General features: G+C 41.9%; 1 protein-coding gene across 1 annotated transcript; it reads right to left on the bottom strand.

Moving 5' to 3' along the window:
• Positions 1-733: 733 nt before the first annotated feature.
• On the bottom strand, positions 734-16,960 carry abcc12 (ATP-binding cassette, sub-family C (CFTR/MRP), member 12; the record flags this gene model as incomplete). Its single annotated transcript, XM_079217479.1, has 30 exons — positions 734-826; positions 900-1,064; positions 1,786-1,899; positions 2,353-2,431; positions 2,545-2,704; positions 3,054-3,243; positions 3,458-3,547; positions 3,653-3,839; positions 4,747-4,884; positions 5,112-5,338; positions 5,548-5,730; positions 6,215-6,318; positions 6,417-6,509; positions 6,840-6,887; positions 7,995-8,094; positions 8,350-8,484; positions 8,805-9,008; positions 9,239-9,311; positions 10,170-10,294; positions 10,460-10,531; positions 10,615-10,845; positions 11,349-11,456; positions 11,560-11,708; positions 12,107-12,254; positions 12,528-12,701; positions 15,491-15,727; positions 15,891-16,038; positions 16,277-16,423; positions 16,532-16,692; positions 16,910-16,960. 30 exons carry the CDS (start codon positions 16,958-16,960, stop codon positions 734-736), a joined length of 4,134 nt encoding a protein of 1,377 aa, XP_079073605.1.
• Positions 16,961-17,277: the final 317 nt, after the last annotated feature.

Genomic DNA, 17,277 nt, shown 5'->3' with positions numbered 1-17,277 from the left:
TTCCGGATCCATTACCACTTGTGCATGTGGCAATTGTTTATACACTTTACAAACACATTTTTTAAGATATTTCACTTTATTATAAAATGCGATTAGTCAAAATGACATTTTACAAAATAAAACATTTTAAAAAACACGATAGTTCACAAATAAGATGACATTTCACAAAACATTTGAAAGGAGTTGTTCTGTCCATTCACTGACGAGGAATCGTCGGCCACAATGAACCAAGGTTTTCGTTTTACGTCTTACAAACATCGTTGAGTTGTCTCTTTCGCCGTTTTGTGAAATTCCAGTTGCGTTTTGTCCCTTAGTGCTGTTGCTCAAGTTAGTTCATATTCACCCAACAGACTCCACACAGAAGCATTGCAAAGTGTGTTACAAAGTCATAGAAAATAAATAAAATGTTTTAAATATACATTAAAATCCACTCTGATGAAAAGCCTATGAAAAACATTGTCTATGCATTAGTTTCAACAGACCGTGGAGAAAAATACATCCGTATCTACATGCTTTGTAAGGTGAAAAACTGAAATTGTGTCTGACAAAAAGCCTTCGAAAAACAGCGTCCATGCACTGGTTTCAGCAGACAGTGGAGATAAATACATCCGTATCTATACGCTTTGTAAGGTGAAAAACAAAGTGTGTCTCCATAAATTTCCCCAATTATGATGTGATCGTGAAAAATTAATATTATTAGTGAGTTATTAGTGTGTAGTGGTGCCACGGCGCCTCAGGTATTCACAGTGTTGGCAGCAGTGAGGAGCGAGGCGAACAGAGAGTCTGGTCTTTGCTTCAGCACATCTGGAGCGTCAAACTCTGCCACCTGTCGGACAAATCACTTCTTGTTAGTCGAGGTTTGGAAGCACAAACTTTCCCTCTGTGTATTCATCTGTTACCTCGCCGTTGTCCATGACCAGAATGCGATCTGCGTGCAGCACAGTGTTGATACGATGGGCGATGGTGAGCATGGTGCAGTCCTTGAAGGCTTCTTGGATGGTGGTCTGGATCAAGGCGTCCGTCTCTGCATCGATTGATGCTGTAGCCTCATCCAAAAGAATGATCTGTTGAACAGGAGGACAGTTACTCCAGACGAAGGAGAACCAGCAGTTTGTTGTTTGATCATCTTGACAGCCGTCCTAAAGCTCTTATTTCTGCTCTGAGGAGAGATCTCCGAGGAGCCTTGAGTGAGGATACACGAGAGCAGCCATCACGGAAGTGTTTTAAGGACCGACACGCCCCCTTATTGTTCATTTGATTGGATGCTGCGGCCGATCGGACAAATCTGATATTTATCACTGACGTTTCAAACCAGAGTGACGTTTTCAATTTCCCCCGAAACATTTAGCTAATAAATTCGTTCCAGTGTTCAAGAGACACCATCATCAAATTCTGGGTTGTTTGATAATTGGCTTCACTATCAATATCAATAAAAACAGGCGTGAATAATATGTAAAAGGGCATCCTGCCTGTCGAAATCAATTTTGCGCTGATAAGCAGGACACCGAAGAAAAATAAGATACAGAATGCAGTTTGTTAAACGGGTAACAGATTACAGAGGAAAACACTGCTGCTCTGTCAGTGATGATAACCGTGTCTTAGCTAGTATTAGTGCACAAACTCCATCAGAAGATTCTACAGCTCTTAAAGCCCAGCTATGATCAATCCAGATAATCCATGACGGATAGATACGTGGCAGTAGTAATCCAGTGGCGGTTCAGCAGCAGTCAAATTGGGAAGTGTATAAGTAACAAGGAATCAGAAGAAGCAGCTGCATGTACAGACCTTGGAGTTGCGTAGGAGGGCTCTAGCCATACACATGAGTTGTCTCTCTCCTACAGAGAAGTTCTCTCCATTATCCAGCACCGTTGCCTGTAGTTTCTCCTCCAGTATGGCGATCTGAGGAAACAAAACTCTTACTACTTCACCTGACTAGATCAAATAATGATACAACCCAAATGTTTGTAAAATAGTAAAAACCACCAACTTAAAAACGCTACTGTCACATTAATCATAATCCAATGATCTCGTGTAACACTCTGGTCAGGGCTCATTTCTGCTCAGTGTACTTTTATTTTTTTAATAAGTACAAAGCTCATAGTACTTCTGTACTTTAATCTTACATACAGTGACTTGTGGAGTATTTTCACAGTGTGGTACTGCAATTAATCCTTCGTCCACCAAGGCTACAGTTCATAATATATTGGAAAATAAGCATTCAATAACACCAATACACCACCAAGAACGACAATCTGGTCAGATAACATAATTCAAGATATAATTTAGATAAAGAGATTTAGTCTTGATCACTGACCACACGCTATAATGAAACCGTTGATATACTGTGCTTACAGAGTCCTTCATGTAGGTCTTCTCTAGCGCTGCCCAGATCTCCTCATCATTGAAGTTATTGAAGGGGTCCAAGTTGTACCTGGAGGAGCGGACATGCACCGTCAGTTGGCCAGTCAGTGACTAATAAAACCTCAGTGAGAACATTGTCTCCCGGCATGTAAACATTTATCTATACGAGTTAGCTTAGGTTACCTAACCGTGCCGCTGAAAAGCACAGGATCCTGGGGGATGATTGACAATTTGCTGCGCAGATCCTGCAGACCAATGGCCGTGATGTCCACGCCATCTATCAGGATGGTTCCTGCTGCTGGCTCCACCAGCCGGAACAGAGCCACGCCTAGAGAGGACTTCCCTACAGAGACAAAGCTCACGGTTTACAGAAGCAGGGTTCCCCAACCACCCACACATGTCTTTACAAGTTACCACGACAAGGAAGTTTTTCATTTACTCATTTGTAACAGGGCTATCAACATTTGCATTGTAGAAGATACATTATGATCAATGTATCGTGATTTATTGTAATGCACATACGTTTGTTATACGATATGCCGCATTGAAATATGTACAATTGTTTGTGTATTTAGGACTAGTTAGTGATAGACATTAATTATTGATTTATTAATGGAAACTGAGTCATCGTGATATTTTCTGAGTTGCCCATTTACAGTCATGAGTAAAAACTGCTGGAGTCAGGGTCTTACCAGAGCCGGTCCTTCCCACAATGCCCAGCTTCTCTCCAGCTCGGATGACGAAATTGAGCCCGTTCAGGACAATGGGTGTATTCTCCCTGTACCTCATCGTATAGTCCTGGAAGGTGATGGTTCCGCTTGACGGCCAGTCCTTTGGGACTTGGGCCCCCATTATTTTCCTGGGGCCCTCAGACTTACAACCCTGTACACAATAAAAACAACTAATGAAGGAGGAGAAAGGAGGCGTGTCAGAGGATAATGAACTCCATAGAAGAGAAACCAATAGCTTTAGAAAGTGTTCTTGAGAAGTTTAGAGTTTTAAGAAGACTAGGAACAATGAATAGTTTATGGTTATGAGGCAAACCTGTGTATAAACAGTCATTATTTTCACGATAAAGAGGCGTTTAGGGTCTGACCGTGATGTATTCCAGCAGACGCTCCACCGAGCTGAATCTAGCCTCCACCTCCGTCGCCTGCCTCACTGTATACTGAAGCAAGCCTGTAAGCTGGACAAAACATCAACATCTGTAAACACACACGTTGCATTCAATGTATCCTTACAAAAAACAAAAATACACTACAGGTTTATTTATTTTCGGCTCTAAAACTACCTGTATGGTGTAGGACAAAGCCAAGCCTTTCAAAGACGGACTGATCAAGTCATTACTCAGCACTACGAAGAGAGCCACAAACAAGGTCATGGTGGAAGCCATGGAGTCCAGGCAGAAGGAGAGCCAGCGTGTTCCAGAATTAAACAATAAATGGTAGTGGGAGTTGATGTCATTCAGGGTCTTGAACCTATAACGTGAAAAAGGACATGTGAACGTATACTGTAGCGCCTCACCCCAATGATCAGCAACTCAGCTTTTACAACGCAGACCAGGATCTGAAACGCCTGCTGCTTTTACACTAAAGCTACCGTTCATCTGGTCGACGTCACACTTGGCCGGTGTATACAAGGGAACGCAGTAAACTGTGGTGCGGTTTGGTCAGCTGGTGGCACAACAACAACCTTTGCGTTTTGACCTGAAACTTTAGAAATGTTTTTTGTTGATCTTTCATAGAATGAAGTCTATTTTTACTGAAAGCAAACCATGACCTCTTCGAGCAATTTATAATCCGGTAACAATGAACAACAAAAAAAAAAAAATGATTTCCTCCAATTATGTGATGATCATGGCCTGTGACTCCTGGGTGAACTTTACCCTAATTATGACTACGGTGTGAACTTTCCCTTACACAAAGACTGTTCAGTTTAGGAGTCAAGTGATCTGTTAGATCTGTATATTCTAGACTGAAGACAATACACAGTGTTGTTGTTCTTCTTATGGCTTAAACAACATATCTATGGATGACGGGAGGAAGGTTCACGATAAGTGCAAGACGTCATGAGAGCTTCTGTGACTGTATTTTATGTATACAAGGGAGACTCTCCGCTTGTTCGGGGAGCAGACTTGGATATGCAATTAGTAAAGGGACACGTTGCATCTCTGGCTCTGCTCCTTTGCAAAGAATAAATGGCCTGATTAATGATTTTACAACAGGTGTTGAGTAACAAGTTTTCTAACGAATGTGCTATAAAAGTTATGCATTAAGATACATTTTCTGCCATTTAAAATAGTCTCCAAATCTTCCCCCACAGACAACGCTGCAAACAGCCATATGAGGAGCCACGCAGTTAAAGGTCAGGTTGAGGAACTCTTACAGCTTTATGTGTTGGTCTCTTATGTTGTAGGCGTGGATGGTGCTGAGGCCCTGCAGGGTCGAGGTGGTGAGAGAGATGCAGGGAGAACGACTGATGTTCTCCAGCCTCTTCATATGACGGATACCCTTCCGGAAGATACTGCAGATGAACAACTGACATATTTAGTGTACATACATACATACATACTCTTTTATTGCACCTGCTTTTAAGACTTGCAACAATTTAAAGATTGGAATCTAAATGAACGTCACAAAATTCACTGAACATGGAATCACCAGGTGCCAGATTGTGAATTGCTACAATCCCATTTTCCAAAAGTACCCCTAGAAATCAATGTTATCGTGTTTAAACTAGTATCAACTCACAAGAGAAAGAGAATGAACAACCCTCCCAAAAAAAACACAGCAACCAGCATCAGGGGGAAGACTGCAGCGATGCTGGCAACGGTGGCGAGAACCAGCAGACTAAACTGCAAGAAGGGGTCCATGTTGAGAGGAAGGGCGGCGTCCACCTCCTCTTGATCTTTGGAGAAGCGGTTGAGAATGCGGCCTGTTGGCGTCGTGTCAAAGAAACTCATGGGACTGGAGAAAATCTGAGACAGGAAAACAAAACTGTCACCATAAACACATTATAGGGAGTAGGAAATATGACAGGGATAAGACAAAAACAAAATGGTTGCCTTATCCTGCGCTTTCCCTTTGGTTGCATCAGTAAACAAAAGGAAAAATCGTAACTTTTTTTTTAACAATCCCATATATTTAACCAGGTAAACATGGTTATGTTTGATATCATCAACACTACCTTCTTGAACATGGTGTCGTGGAGTTTGGTGGACGCATTCAAGGTGACCCAAGTGTATGAGAAGCATTTCATGAGGGCGAGAATCAACATGACGACCACCATCACGCCATAAATAATTTGGTAGAAGTGGAGATGTGGATTTTGTGAGATGTTGCCTGGGTCTGAAGTCGTCTCATTGAATGACTTGGGGAAACAAAGAGAAAATATACGATGTTAGTGGAGACCGGCTCCAAAGAGATCATTTATCAACATAACATATTTTGGGGGGGATTTCTTTTTCATACTTTTGTGAATATCAACAATTAGTGCATATCTGCAGAAATAACACATAGTACAGTTTACTACAGTTAAGTTATTTCTGTTCTCCAAAAGCACACCACGCTGCCAAGAGACAAAAACTGTTTGGTTCGGCCGTAAACAGACACTGAAGTTGTGAGGAAAATTAATCTGCAGAGCACATGCAGCAACACCCACATCTGTGTCCGCCTCTGTGGCAAAAGTGTGCGGCTGTTGGATTGTTGTTTTGGGAAAGCAGACTTTGATGAGCGCTATTCCCAACCGTCAGACTTTCCATAAAACATGGTTGTTTGAGGATGAATCTGTTGTTTTTTCACGCTGTGGGACATCACAGACAATCGTGTGTGTGTGTGTGTGTGTGTGTTCTCACCCCGTCACCCTGCCCCAGCCAGAAGCTGAGCCACCAGTTGCTGAAGGCTGTGGATCCAATCATCAGGACGATGTTCAGCATGACGAGGAAGACTACCATGTAACCTGCAGCAGCACAGTCACACACATCAACCAGGTTGTCCGTGTGTGAATTGTGTATTATTGATTATAATCGTGTGTGCGCGCGCAGTCGGCATTCAAACCTCCAGCTGCCTTGATGTATTGATGGTAGACTGTCCAGGAGACGGCACCTTCTGTGCTGGACTCCAGACTGACCAGCTGATCCCCAACAGACGCTGAAGAAGAAGAAGAAGAGTGAAAACCGTCGTAGAAAGGAGAGATCGTTGATTAACCGTTGAATAACTGCACATATTCTCTTCTGGAAGGCATTCATAATGTTGCATTCACTTGCTGTAAACCCAAAAGTTGCGGAAAATGTGAAAAAGATCTTAAGAGAAGCTGTTCGACCATCCAGACAGCCACGCAACGCCCGCACCCTTTGTCTGTTATGTTCCCACAATAAAATGGAACCAAATGAGTCTAACATCCTTGCAGAGACTGGATTCGTCAGATTTGAAATTCCCCAGAACATTAGAGTTATTATTTCATAACTTTGGTAGACTCACATCTTTGGTCAGCTGGAATTCCATTGTTTTCGTCTGAAATGTCAAATGCTGAAAAGAAGCACAGGTGTGAAAGGGACACATCAATATATATAAGAAATTCCTGTGCTGTAGACCAGCGGTCCCCAACCTTTTGAGCCACGGACCGGTTTTGTGTCAGACAATATTTTCACGGACCTGCCTTCACGGTGTGGGCGAAAAATATGACGTAATAAATCTGACTTTAAAATGATACGACCGCCATAAAGACAATTATAAAGTCCATAAAGATACATCTCACCATTACGCCAGATTAGTGGAGCCCTGAGCTTGTTTCTCTGCTACGAGCCGGTCCCATCTCGGGGTGACCGGAGACAACGACCCCCGACGTGTGTTTATGACTCTACGCCGCAACTTAAACCTTTATGTGCACTCTGTCACTTCATTAAAACCCGCTTCACAAAGACAGGAGGTTGAAATGGAGACAGGGTTTCAGAGCTTTTTTGGCGATCTCAGTATACTCCTTGATTTTAAATCCAGAACAGAGTTGAAACGGACTTTTAAGTTTCACTTTTGGGGAAACGTATCACGGAACCTCTTGACATGTGTCAAGAGGTTACGTTTGAGGCTACGCACAGACGGATGTATCCGGTCAAAGAATGACCGACTTATTTTTTTTCATAAATTCTTTTTCTGCGGCCCGGTACCAAAGGACCGGTACAGGGCCGCGGCAGTAAACTATAATAAAGACACACACCTGCCCAAAGATCACAATAATAGTAGTACATTAACTGTCAGGATTGTAGATTTGTTGCCCCATCTGTTTTACAAAGCTGCTCGTCCTTGCTTTGTTCCCTCGATGGACAGCTGGCGCTACCTTTTACCTCCTCCTGGTTATATATTGACACGAATGGCACTTTGATCCACTGAGAACTGGGGCAAAATTAAAGCAGCCAATTCTAGAACCTTCCCCTGACTGGTTCTGCTCTAAATTGCTACCAGGAAGTTATGTCCTCAAGTTATTAAATAATGTGCTACACTTCCAGTGTATTTGTAAAAAACTCTATAATCTTCAGCCTTGTTTTGGTCCAAATAAAATCATCAAGAGATGAATTGAGGGATACAAATGATCCCACTTAATCCATTTTAGATCATGACATATTTTCCTGGTTTTCATACCTGGGTTCACCACCCCCTCTTCGGGTCTTTCTCTTGGCCCAATGTCGTGTGGCTGCGCTGCGTCTCGGGGAGACACTTCGTCCTCCTCCTCCTCCTCCGTCTGAAAGAAAACGCAAAACGCAGCGATACTGCAGAGTCTGGACAAGTCACTTTCACCCGAAAGTAAATAGTTAACCTGTGGCCTAGTAGCAGATACGTTCCTGCCTCCTATAAACCTCTGACATTTAGTTTACGGCCAACGTATCTCCGTTTATCGTTTGTGCTTAAAAAAAAAAAAGGTGAAAGGTTTCCACAGCTAGTAAAACATGGAGGAAAGACACAAAAGAGGCGCTACAGTACAGTGTGTTCTTATTACCTCGGCCTGTTCCATCTGGTAGTTTCTGATGAGCTGAGCGTAGCGGCCCTTGGCTTCCATCAGGGCCTTGTGGTTTCCAGCCTCCTGCACCTCGCCATCATCCAAAAGTATAATGTCGTCGCAGAACTCCAGATACTGACACACAAGTGAGAACAACCATGTCAACGAAACGATCTCAGCACTGTGGCCGGAGTTCAACCTAACTCTGTCTAAACAGCATGAGTTTACAGCTATGGCATTTGTCAGATGCTCTTATTTTGTGGTTTACAATGCTGCTCACAATTCATGAATGAGAAAATACAAAAAAGGCAGTTTACTTTGGGGTTTACCACAATCTAGTTATACTTGGAGTCCTTAGTTTGTTTCACTTAAAAAGTATGCCAATGCAACAGAGAAATGTAATGTGTAATAAGCTATTTAGGCTTCACCATCTGCTAAAGAAACAAACTGTCTACCTGCAGCTGGTGTGTAATCAGTATGACAGATTTTTCTCGGAGCTCCTTCTTAATGCATTCCTCAAAGATGTGTTTCCCCACATGGGCATCGACAGCAGATAACGGATCGTCGAGGAGGAAGATGTCCTTATTGGAGTAGACGGCTCTGGCCAGGCTGATTCTTTGCTTCTGCCCACCTGACAGATTCAGCCCTCGCTCTCCGATCTGCCGACAAACAGCAGAAAGCTACTGAAAACAGTGGCAACTTGGATATGGTACGTCACAAAGCTCGCGTCACCCTTGTACTAACTTGCAATAAAGAAATATAACAGCTTCAGATAAACTCAGACCTGATACTATGTTACAGGGTGTTAAAAGTTCCACTCAGCTGGTCAGAAATCATTCAAAGGCCAACCAAACCTTCCCGGGGGATGAGTACAGCAGAAAGCTCCTACCTCAGTTTGATCACCGTATGGGAGAATATCCAGGTCAGCTCTGAGGCTGCAGACATCCACAACTCTGTTGTATCTGTGGAGTAAGACAATGAGTTGCCTGAAAGTCAAGGGACAGCCACGTATATAGGGGCTTCAACAGAGCCATTTTTAAGATGCGATACTTTTGGGAAAAGGTCCATCTATTTTTTTAAATATATTCTTTTACATTTTATAGAGGATAGACACACATAAAGGAAACAAACTAACAATGAAACACATTTACAGAGCAGGATAATGACACATACAACACAGATGGAAGTGTACAATACAGTGCCTCAAATTTAATTATCGATTTACTTCTCCTAATGTGCTTGATCTGTATAGGAAGAACCAAGGTTTCAAAATAGTCTCACACAGCTAGCATTAACAGACAAGCAGTGCTGAAACGGATTCACAGACTTCATCCCAGTAATATATTTAGTGTCGCCGATCAGATCAGCTATTCGTTCCAGAGAAATACAAATTATAGTAACAGTTTTTCTATTGAGTCAGTCAGGTGTGGTGCATGTTGACCTGAGCATGTACTTCAAGATAATTACAGCACAGCTATGGCCCTCACCACAGTCATAAACGCCAGCCGAGTTACGTGACTTGGCACATGTCAAGCAGTCTCCCTTCTTGCGGTCTCTGGCTGCTAACAGACATGACCTCTTGTTTGACTAGCTTGTAAAACGATAAGTGGGACTTTCTCCATGTATTAAATGTCATGGGAGATAAACTCAAAAGGAAAGACTTATTCATGCCCCGTTGTAGTGGTCCATGGAACTGCAATGAGGAACAGTGGTAGAATAGTAACATCCCAAACGGCATCCAGTTAACGATACTTCCTTTTGTTTCCAGATTCAAAAGTCTGTGGTTATTTATAATGCATTTAGATTAAGTGATCATATACTTTGACTGATCAAAAGGTTGCCCCATCATGATGTTTTCTTGAACAGTCCCATGAAATATCCAGGCCTGCTGGGAAACGTAGGCAAATGTCCCATCAGCTGTGAGGGAGCCCTGCAGAAGGTGCATCTAAAATATAAAAATGAGCAGAGAACCATGAGAAAAGTTGTATGTAACATGGCATCAGCATTCTTTTTACATAACTGTGGAACATATTGGGGACAATAGAACAGTAAAAACATTACGTCATAAACGTGATTGTCAAAGAGACTAAACAAGACAAAATAGAAGAACCTGTTCCAAAATGCTGGAAATCAGTGACGTCTTTCCGCTCCCCACATTCCCGCAGATGCCAAGCAGGCTGCCCTGCAGGGGATAACACGGAGTATAGGTTAACCTGTAACCCAATCTAGAACACCTCATTTATTCTCACCGGTGGTAGAACACACCTTAGGCAGCGTGAAGGAGATGTTTCTCAGGGTTGGTAAGGTTTCAGCCGGCCCATTCTGGCCTCTCTCCTTCATGTTGTGTCCCGCCCCCCCATTGGCTGAGATTGGTTGGGAGTCAGGCTTGTTGGCTGCTTTGGTCCAAGAAAGTGTAGCCTTTGTCATCACTATGGCTAAGTCACTGTTGTTTGTCTGGATCAGGTAGGGCTCTGGATTCTGGATCAGCAATATTTTCTGAAAAAAACATTGCATTTATAATAATCTTTTTTATGTTTATAAGAATGAGATTTTATGTGCAAATTAATTAAACAGCAAAACAATGAAAGCTGGCAATGACGTTGTTGTGAAGAAAATTGCGCCAATAGCAACCACCAATGGAAACACAATGACTTAAAACAAATGTTCATGTTTAAGATATTAGACGCTATTAAAAAAAAGACAAGTGAGAAACTAAGTGGCCACCGAAGCATTGAAGACGAGTTTGCACTGCAGGTTGATGTACATGGTAAAACTCTGTAGAAGATGTTTGAAATTAATAAATATAAAACAAATTAAAACTATATAATTTCTTCAGTTCTTTGGTGGGGAGGCCACATTTACAGATTATATATCACCACTAAAAGGCACGACACTGCAGTTCGTGTGGCTGGATGACGTCACAGCAAGATGACGTTTTGTACGATCAGAGGAATAATGAAAACCGTTGGCAGCCGAACAGGACAAAGAGGAGAGTTTACCCTGAGTCGTTTTAGTGAAACATCAGCCTCAGCCAGGACCTTCGTAGACAGGGGCAGAAGAGCCAAGCAGAACCTCAAGGAGTTGAAGATGGCGATGATGGTGAAGGCCTGTTAATAAAGAATGACGCTCACGATACACAACTGACATTTTTCAGTCCATCTCTATCAACCACTTGAATCCCAGTTTTACCATTTGTGCTGCAGTACTCACATCAGATGTCTTGAGGTTCAAGCCCAACGAAGTGTGTACAATGAAGGTGAGAACGGTGGCAAGCGTGGGGATGATGCTGGTGATGCTGGTATTGGCGTTCTGGACGTAACTGACCTTCTGCAGTTCCTTCTCCTCATTTTTCCGAAAGCCTATAAGAGAGAAAGCATCACATGTTTGGGGAACAGTTTTAGTTTTGTTTAACTTTACTTCTAATTATGAATTGTCCGACACCAAAAGAGCATTGAGGCATAGGCTCCCATTTTGCAGCTATAGGCAGCTCATTCTATAAGAGTGGAAGGTGGAGCGTCTGGCAGCCTCATCTTCAGCCTCTGGTGCCTGTGGCAGCATGGCTATGGGATGTTTCATCAAAAACAAAAGTTCCAGATTGATGTAACACAATGTCCCTTATGGCTGTTCTGCTAAGTGGAAAGTAGCACACATGACTTTTAAGATTGGGTTTGTGTGTATACAAAGGGGCTGTACAAATGATGAGCATGTCATTTGATATTCAAGAAAGACATGTTTGACAGTCTGCCTAACTCCATACCTGCGATATTCTTTCCAAAAAAATCTTCCCAGGCGTACATCTTGATAAGCTTGACACTGTTGAGAATCTCATTCATCGTGCGAACACGGCCGTCTGTCATCAATATGGTTCTCCCTCTGAACGTGTTAATGAGCCTGGCCAAGCCAAACTGAAAGCGCAAACATTTGTGTCAATTGAAAACAAGCCGCAAAAAAAACAAAATACATTAGTGTTGTCCACATTGATGGCTAATTTAATTAGTTAGAAGGCTTAACATTTTACTTGATTTAAAAAAGGCATTTTTGTTTGTAAGCTTTGATTCTTGCAGTACCTTTTAAGCTCTGATTGTAATGTGGCTTTGAGTAAATCTGAATCTATTCATTGTACACTGCTCATGAAAATGTCGATTAATAACCGTTTGTGCGGTTTCTAACATACAGACCTGTGCTGGGATGAAGATGAGGAAAACGCTGACCCCAATGAGTGCGGTGTAGCCCAGAATATAGCAGGCATAGGCAATACACACAATAAAGAGTAATGGGCTGGACAGCACGAAGCTCCCAAACAATACTGCGTCAAATAATTTGTGGCCTTCGTTGGTCAAAACACCAATCATCTGGATGGAGAGAAGGAGAAAGACTGTTACTTTAACTAACGGACAACCAAGTGAATTCCACAGGATGTGTATGACAAACAGTTTGGCCTTGTAAAACATTCTCGAAAAAAAGGTTATGCAGGAAACGAGAACACATATACCCACAAGGGGCCAGTCCAGGACCCAGGGAACTGGCTGTGTGGCTTCAAAGTTGATCATGTATGCAGCCTTTCATAATTTCACAAAGTCTAACCAGTCATACGTTGTGACATTTAACCTGGTTTCAACAGCTTAATCAAAAATATCCAGTAAGTTTGGTGATATTCGGAAAAACTGTCATTGAGTCACGGCCATTTCTAATCCGATGTGGGTTGTGCCACGCTCATCTATTGCATTTGAAGCGCCACCTATAGTTTCAGTGTACGTTTCAGGTACTCCTGTAGACATACATACCTGTAGACATATCATCTTAACATAAGTTAAGATGATTGGCTAAAACATTTGCCGAGTTGTTGACTTAACAAGGTTTTGATCATTTCTTTTAGCTTGGTCCAATAATGAGCCACAGAAGCTTTGGTCGCAATCAGATAGATTTGACAAACATGCGTTTAAAAGATTTCTTGGAAGCGCATGCTGTCCAGTTTTTGGGGAAAGTTTATATTTCTCACATGGAATCCCTTTGGAGCTAGAACGCTAAACACGCAATAATAGCGACTAAAATGTTTGAGCAGCATACAGACTTAAGGTTTTATCGCTAGTTCCCCCCCAGCTAGAACATCCAGCTCAACATTTCCTTCCTCGAAGCACTGACGCTAGTCATTACGTCTGTGCGTCGCTCACTCTGAATATTGTTCACAACAGACACTTCATCTTGAATGCAACTGCCGTACCTCCACGATGAGTTTCAATAATCAAGAATTGTTCATTAAAAAGAAGTTTGGGCCGATTATGATTTCCAAAACAGGCGCTCAATCAGTAACTGTTGCTTAGTAACTGGTGAGCCATAGCTGGCTGATTTTATGCATATTTTGACCGATCCGTTACTTGTTTGCTCTTGCAGACAGGATAACTTGCCTCAGATCAGCCTGTTTCTCAAAAACAATCCAGTCACTTCCAATAGTTCCCTTTGAGACTAATGATCTGCACTGGTTTTTGTGAACTTGTGACTTTATGGGCTCTGTTCAAATATACCTGCAGATTAAATTCCTCATGGGGAAATGCTGATGAAGACCAAATACAAATTGCGTAATCTTTCCTTCTAGTCTGAGCAGGGAAATGTGCCACACAAACAAAAAAGAAACAATAGAAAGCCTTAATAACTATTATCCAGCAAACAGACAGCTCAACAATGTTAAAATGATACTTTCTGGAGTTTACTGCAACAGCTTAAACCTTTTGAGAACTTTTCTCAGGATGGTTGCTGTCATAGGGATTACCAAATCCCTCCTTGAATATCAAATTATTAATATTGATTATTTACTTGGAGTGAGCTTTGCTTGTAGGAGAGCAAGGGACATGTAGATACATTTTTATTTAAAAAAAACATGGTATTTATAGCCATACGGTTGTAAATTAAATAACTTTAACTGCATGTCAAATTTGGGGATTTAACTTCCTACATTAGGTCTTTTTATGCTCTTAATCACTCGGTCTCTCTGGCTCCTACTCCAGCAGACGACTATGAGCCATTTCCCAATCATACATGTACCGTCAAACTTGAAAGACCTGTTCTCGTATCTGCTGTCATTTCAGTACGAACCGATGAGACACTCCTCCTCATCGCATACGGTGGATTAAATATACATCCTATGTGTCTCTCACCTCCATTCACACGGAGCTCAGTCCTGTTACACATGCCACCATCTAGCTTCAGCCTGCGCCTCACTGCTAAAATAAGCTTAGAGTTGAAACCTTCAGCAGAGCTGTGCTAATCTTTCTCGGATTCAAACCCCTGGCTACGGATTACAAGAGTTAGTCACATGACAAGGACAACAGAATAGTTTGAGATGGGAGCAGAGCAGTAGATTGCGGCAGCTATGTTTTGTTGAAGCAGCTTCAATCCCTATTTTTGCATTTCATAATGACAATGCATCACACTTATCATGTAAAAGTGGTCGCCGGAAGTCATCATCCAACTCTGCATTTCCTCTGCGGCATTTTAGCTCATCGTTTTGATTTCCCGACCCATACAGACATGAGTGGTATTGAGCTTCTCAATGGACTCATCCAAAAAATAAAGACTATACCAAATTATTCCTTTAAACTACAAATTTAAAACGGAGGAATATTGAAAATATTTCTTTACACTATCGTCAACAGTTCACCAAGAGTAAGAGGACGGGCCAAGTGATTCTGATGTACGAGATCGCTCTGCTAGCCTTTTAAAGACCAATCCCTTCACTTTATCAAAGTCGAGCTTTGCAGACAGAATGTTCACATATTGAGCTATGATTTGGGTTAGAGTTAGACCTCACAGCTGCATCATTTCAAAGAAATAATCATTCTGAAAGGAATTTTTTTTCTAGGCGGACCTGAAACCTCTTCATTTTTTTCTGTGTGTCATCTTCATTTACTCTTAACCAGTAACATATAGACAGATATTTACACTTCTGAACAAAATCTCACATGTGTAGCCTTTTATTATAACACCAAAAGTATTCAAATAGCCCTAGTGGTTGAAGAAATACACGCTCTTTAGTTTGGGTATGCAATTTAAGGAAAGAGCCTAAAAATAGGTTGGTTTTTAAAAGGCTAGAGAAATGCAGGCACCCTGTATTAAAAAAGCATGAACTATATGTATTTAACTTTACCTCTCCCATTGAAATGCCGCTGTGCAGCCGAAGAGAGATGACTTTCTGAAAGGCCAATGAAGAGTAGGCTCCCTTCAGTCTGACTGCAGTGCGCAGGTTCAACGCCCACAACAAGGAAATCATGAAGGCTTTGGCGAACTCTGAGGTGAACAAAGCAAAGGACAGACCAACGCCGTAGGTAACGGTGGACTGCTCCGGCTCCTCAGCGTAGTTCAGCATCTCATAGACCAGAACGGCCTGAGAGGACAGACAAGTTTGGAACACACGAAAGAGGAGTAAATACTAAACAACCAATAATTATATCAACAATACCTTTCGGTTATTGGCCATTTTTCTGCATAATGAGAACTTTTACTCTTCAGTACTACCGGTACTGATATTCAGCTTAAAATGTATTTACCGGGCCCAAAAACGCTGCCACCATGGCAAGCATGCCAACAATGATGGACAGAATCAGCCTGGTTCTTTGAAAGCGAAGGAATACTCGACCCACAGAGGCCCTCTCCAGGCCCACCCTTGCCACCTCTTCCTCCCAGAGTCTGTTGAGCCTGTGCACAACGTCAGCCATATTCATTTATTGCTCCTCAGGTAAAACATTACACACGTTACCTCTTAATCATTTCCTAGCATTTTCAGTCCTAGTCCTTTTCCAGATTGAAAACAGAAGCTAGACTAGTCATATCTATAAATATCTGCAAATCTATAAATATACTGTCCTGTATTTAATTGCGTCAAATGACGGTAGAGAAATGTGAGTGCGTCCATAAATCAGCAGGAGTGTCAGACCTTTCTCCGCTGGTGTCGGCTATATCCAAAGGTGACAGGTTGAGAGAGCTCATGTCCATCTTATCCCTAAACATGGCCCACATCATGGGGATCATCCAGACAAAGGTTGCAAAGGAGAAGAAACCTGCATTGTCCAGAGGGTGGGCCCTAGAAACATCATATATATGCAATGTACAGTATCTGTTAACATGTAACCTCACATTTATCCATCAAATAAAATATAAGAGCATCAAAACAAATGATATCATTGATGACACTGACTCAGATGATGAGGTGCAGCGGAAGGGTTTGAGGGTCTGAAAGCTCTGGCTGTATTTTCCAAAAAGGGTCGGGTAGGATTTTCTTCTGTTGTCCAAATCAGTATGTTCTGGACTGGATTCCACAGATCCATTTCTCTGTCGGAAACCATTTTCCTGCTGAAGAGTCGTAAACACAAAGAGAAAGTATAAGTGAGAGAGCAAGAGAGAGAGCACCTATTGTCAATATTCCAGCTAAAGACTCTCAAAAAGTGGATCAAACAATTTACATCAAAAACACAGGATGCAGGAGAAACAATAGAAGAGGAAAAGATCTCAGGCAGTGAACGCTACATGTGAAGAGACCGGGGCTCTATGCCGTTTGTTCTAAACTTACATAAGAGGTTTCTTGACTGCCGTTCCTCTTTAGAGAATAGTCTTTCTTCATTTTGTCCTGTACCAAGGTAAACAAACATGCAGCATCAACACCATTTTAGATTTTAAGTAGAACTATATACATCCTATGTGCCTCTCACCTCCTTCACTGTGTCAAAGTTCCAACAGCCAAATTAAATGAGGGTGTACCAAATGAGTCCATGTGACCCTCGTTACCGCATGGTAAAAAACACACCTATGAAATATACTTCTGATCACGTGTAACATCACTGTGTGTAATCATTTATTACGAGGATGGTAGATCTAAAACCGCAAACTTCTAAACAAACACAAATCCACTGACAATCAAACCAACAGGGAACAGTATTG

Source organism: Taurulus bubalis (genome assembly GCF_910589615.1).
Source record: "Taurulus bubalis genome assembly, chromosome: 4".
NCBI classification, from domain to species: domain Eukaryota; kingdom Metazoa; phylum Chordata; class Actinopteri; order Perciformes; family Cottidae; genus Taurulus; species Taurulus bubalis.
The sequence above is the reverse complement of the archived record's forward strand: the minus strand, read 5'-3'. Positions and strand labels throughout refer to the sequence as shown.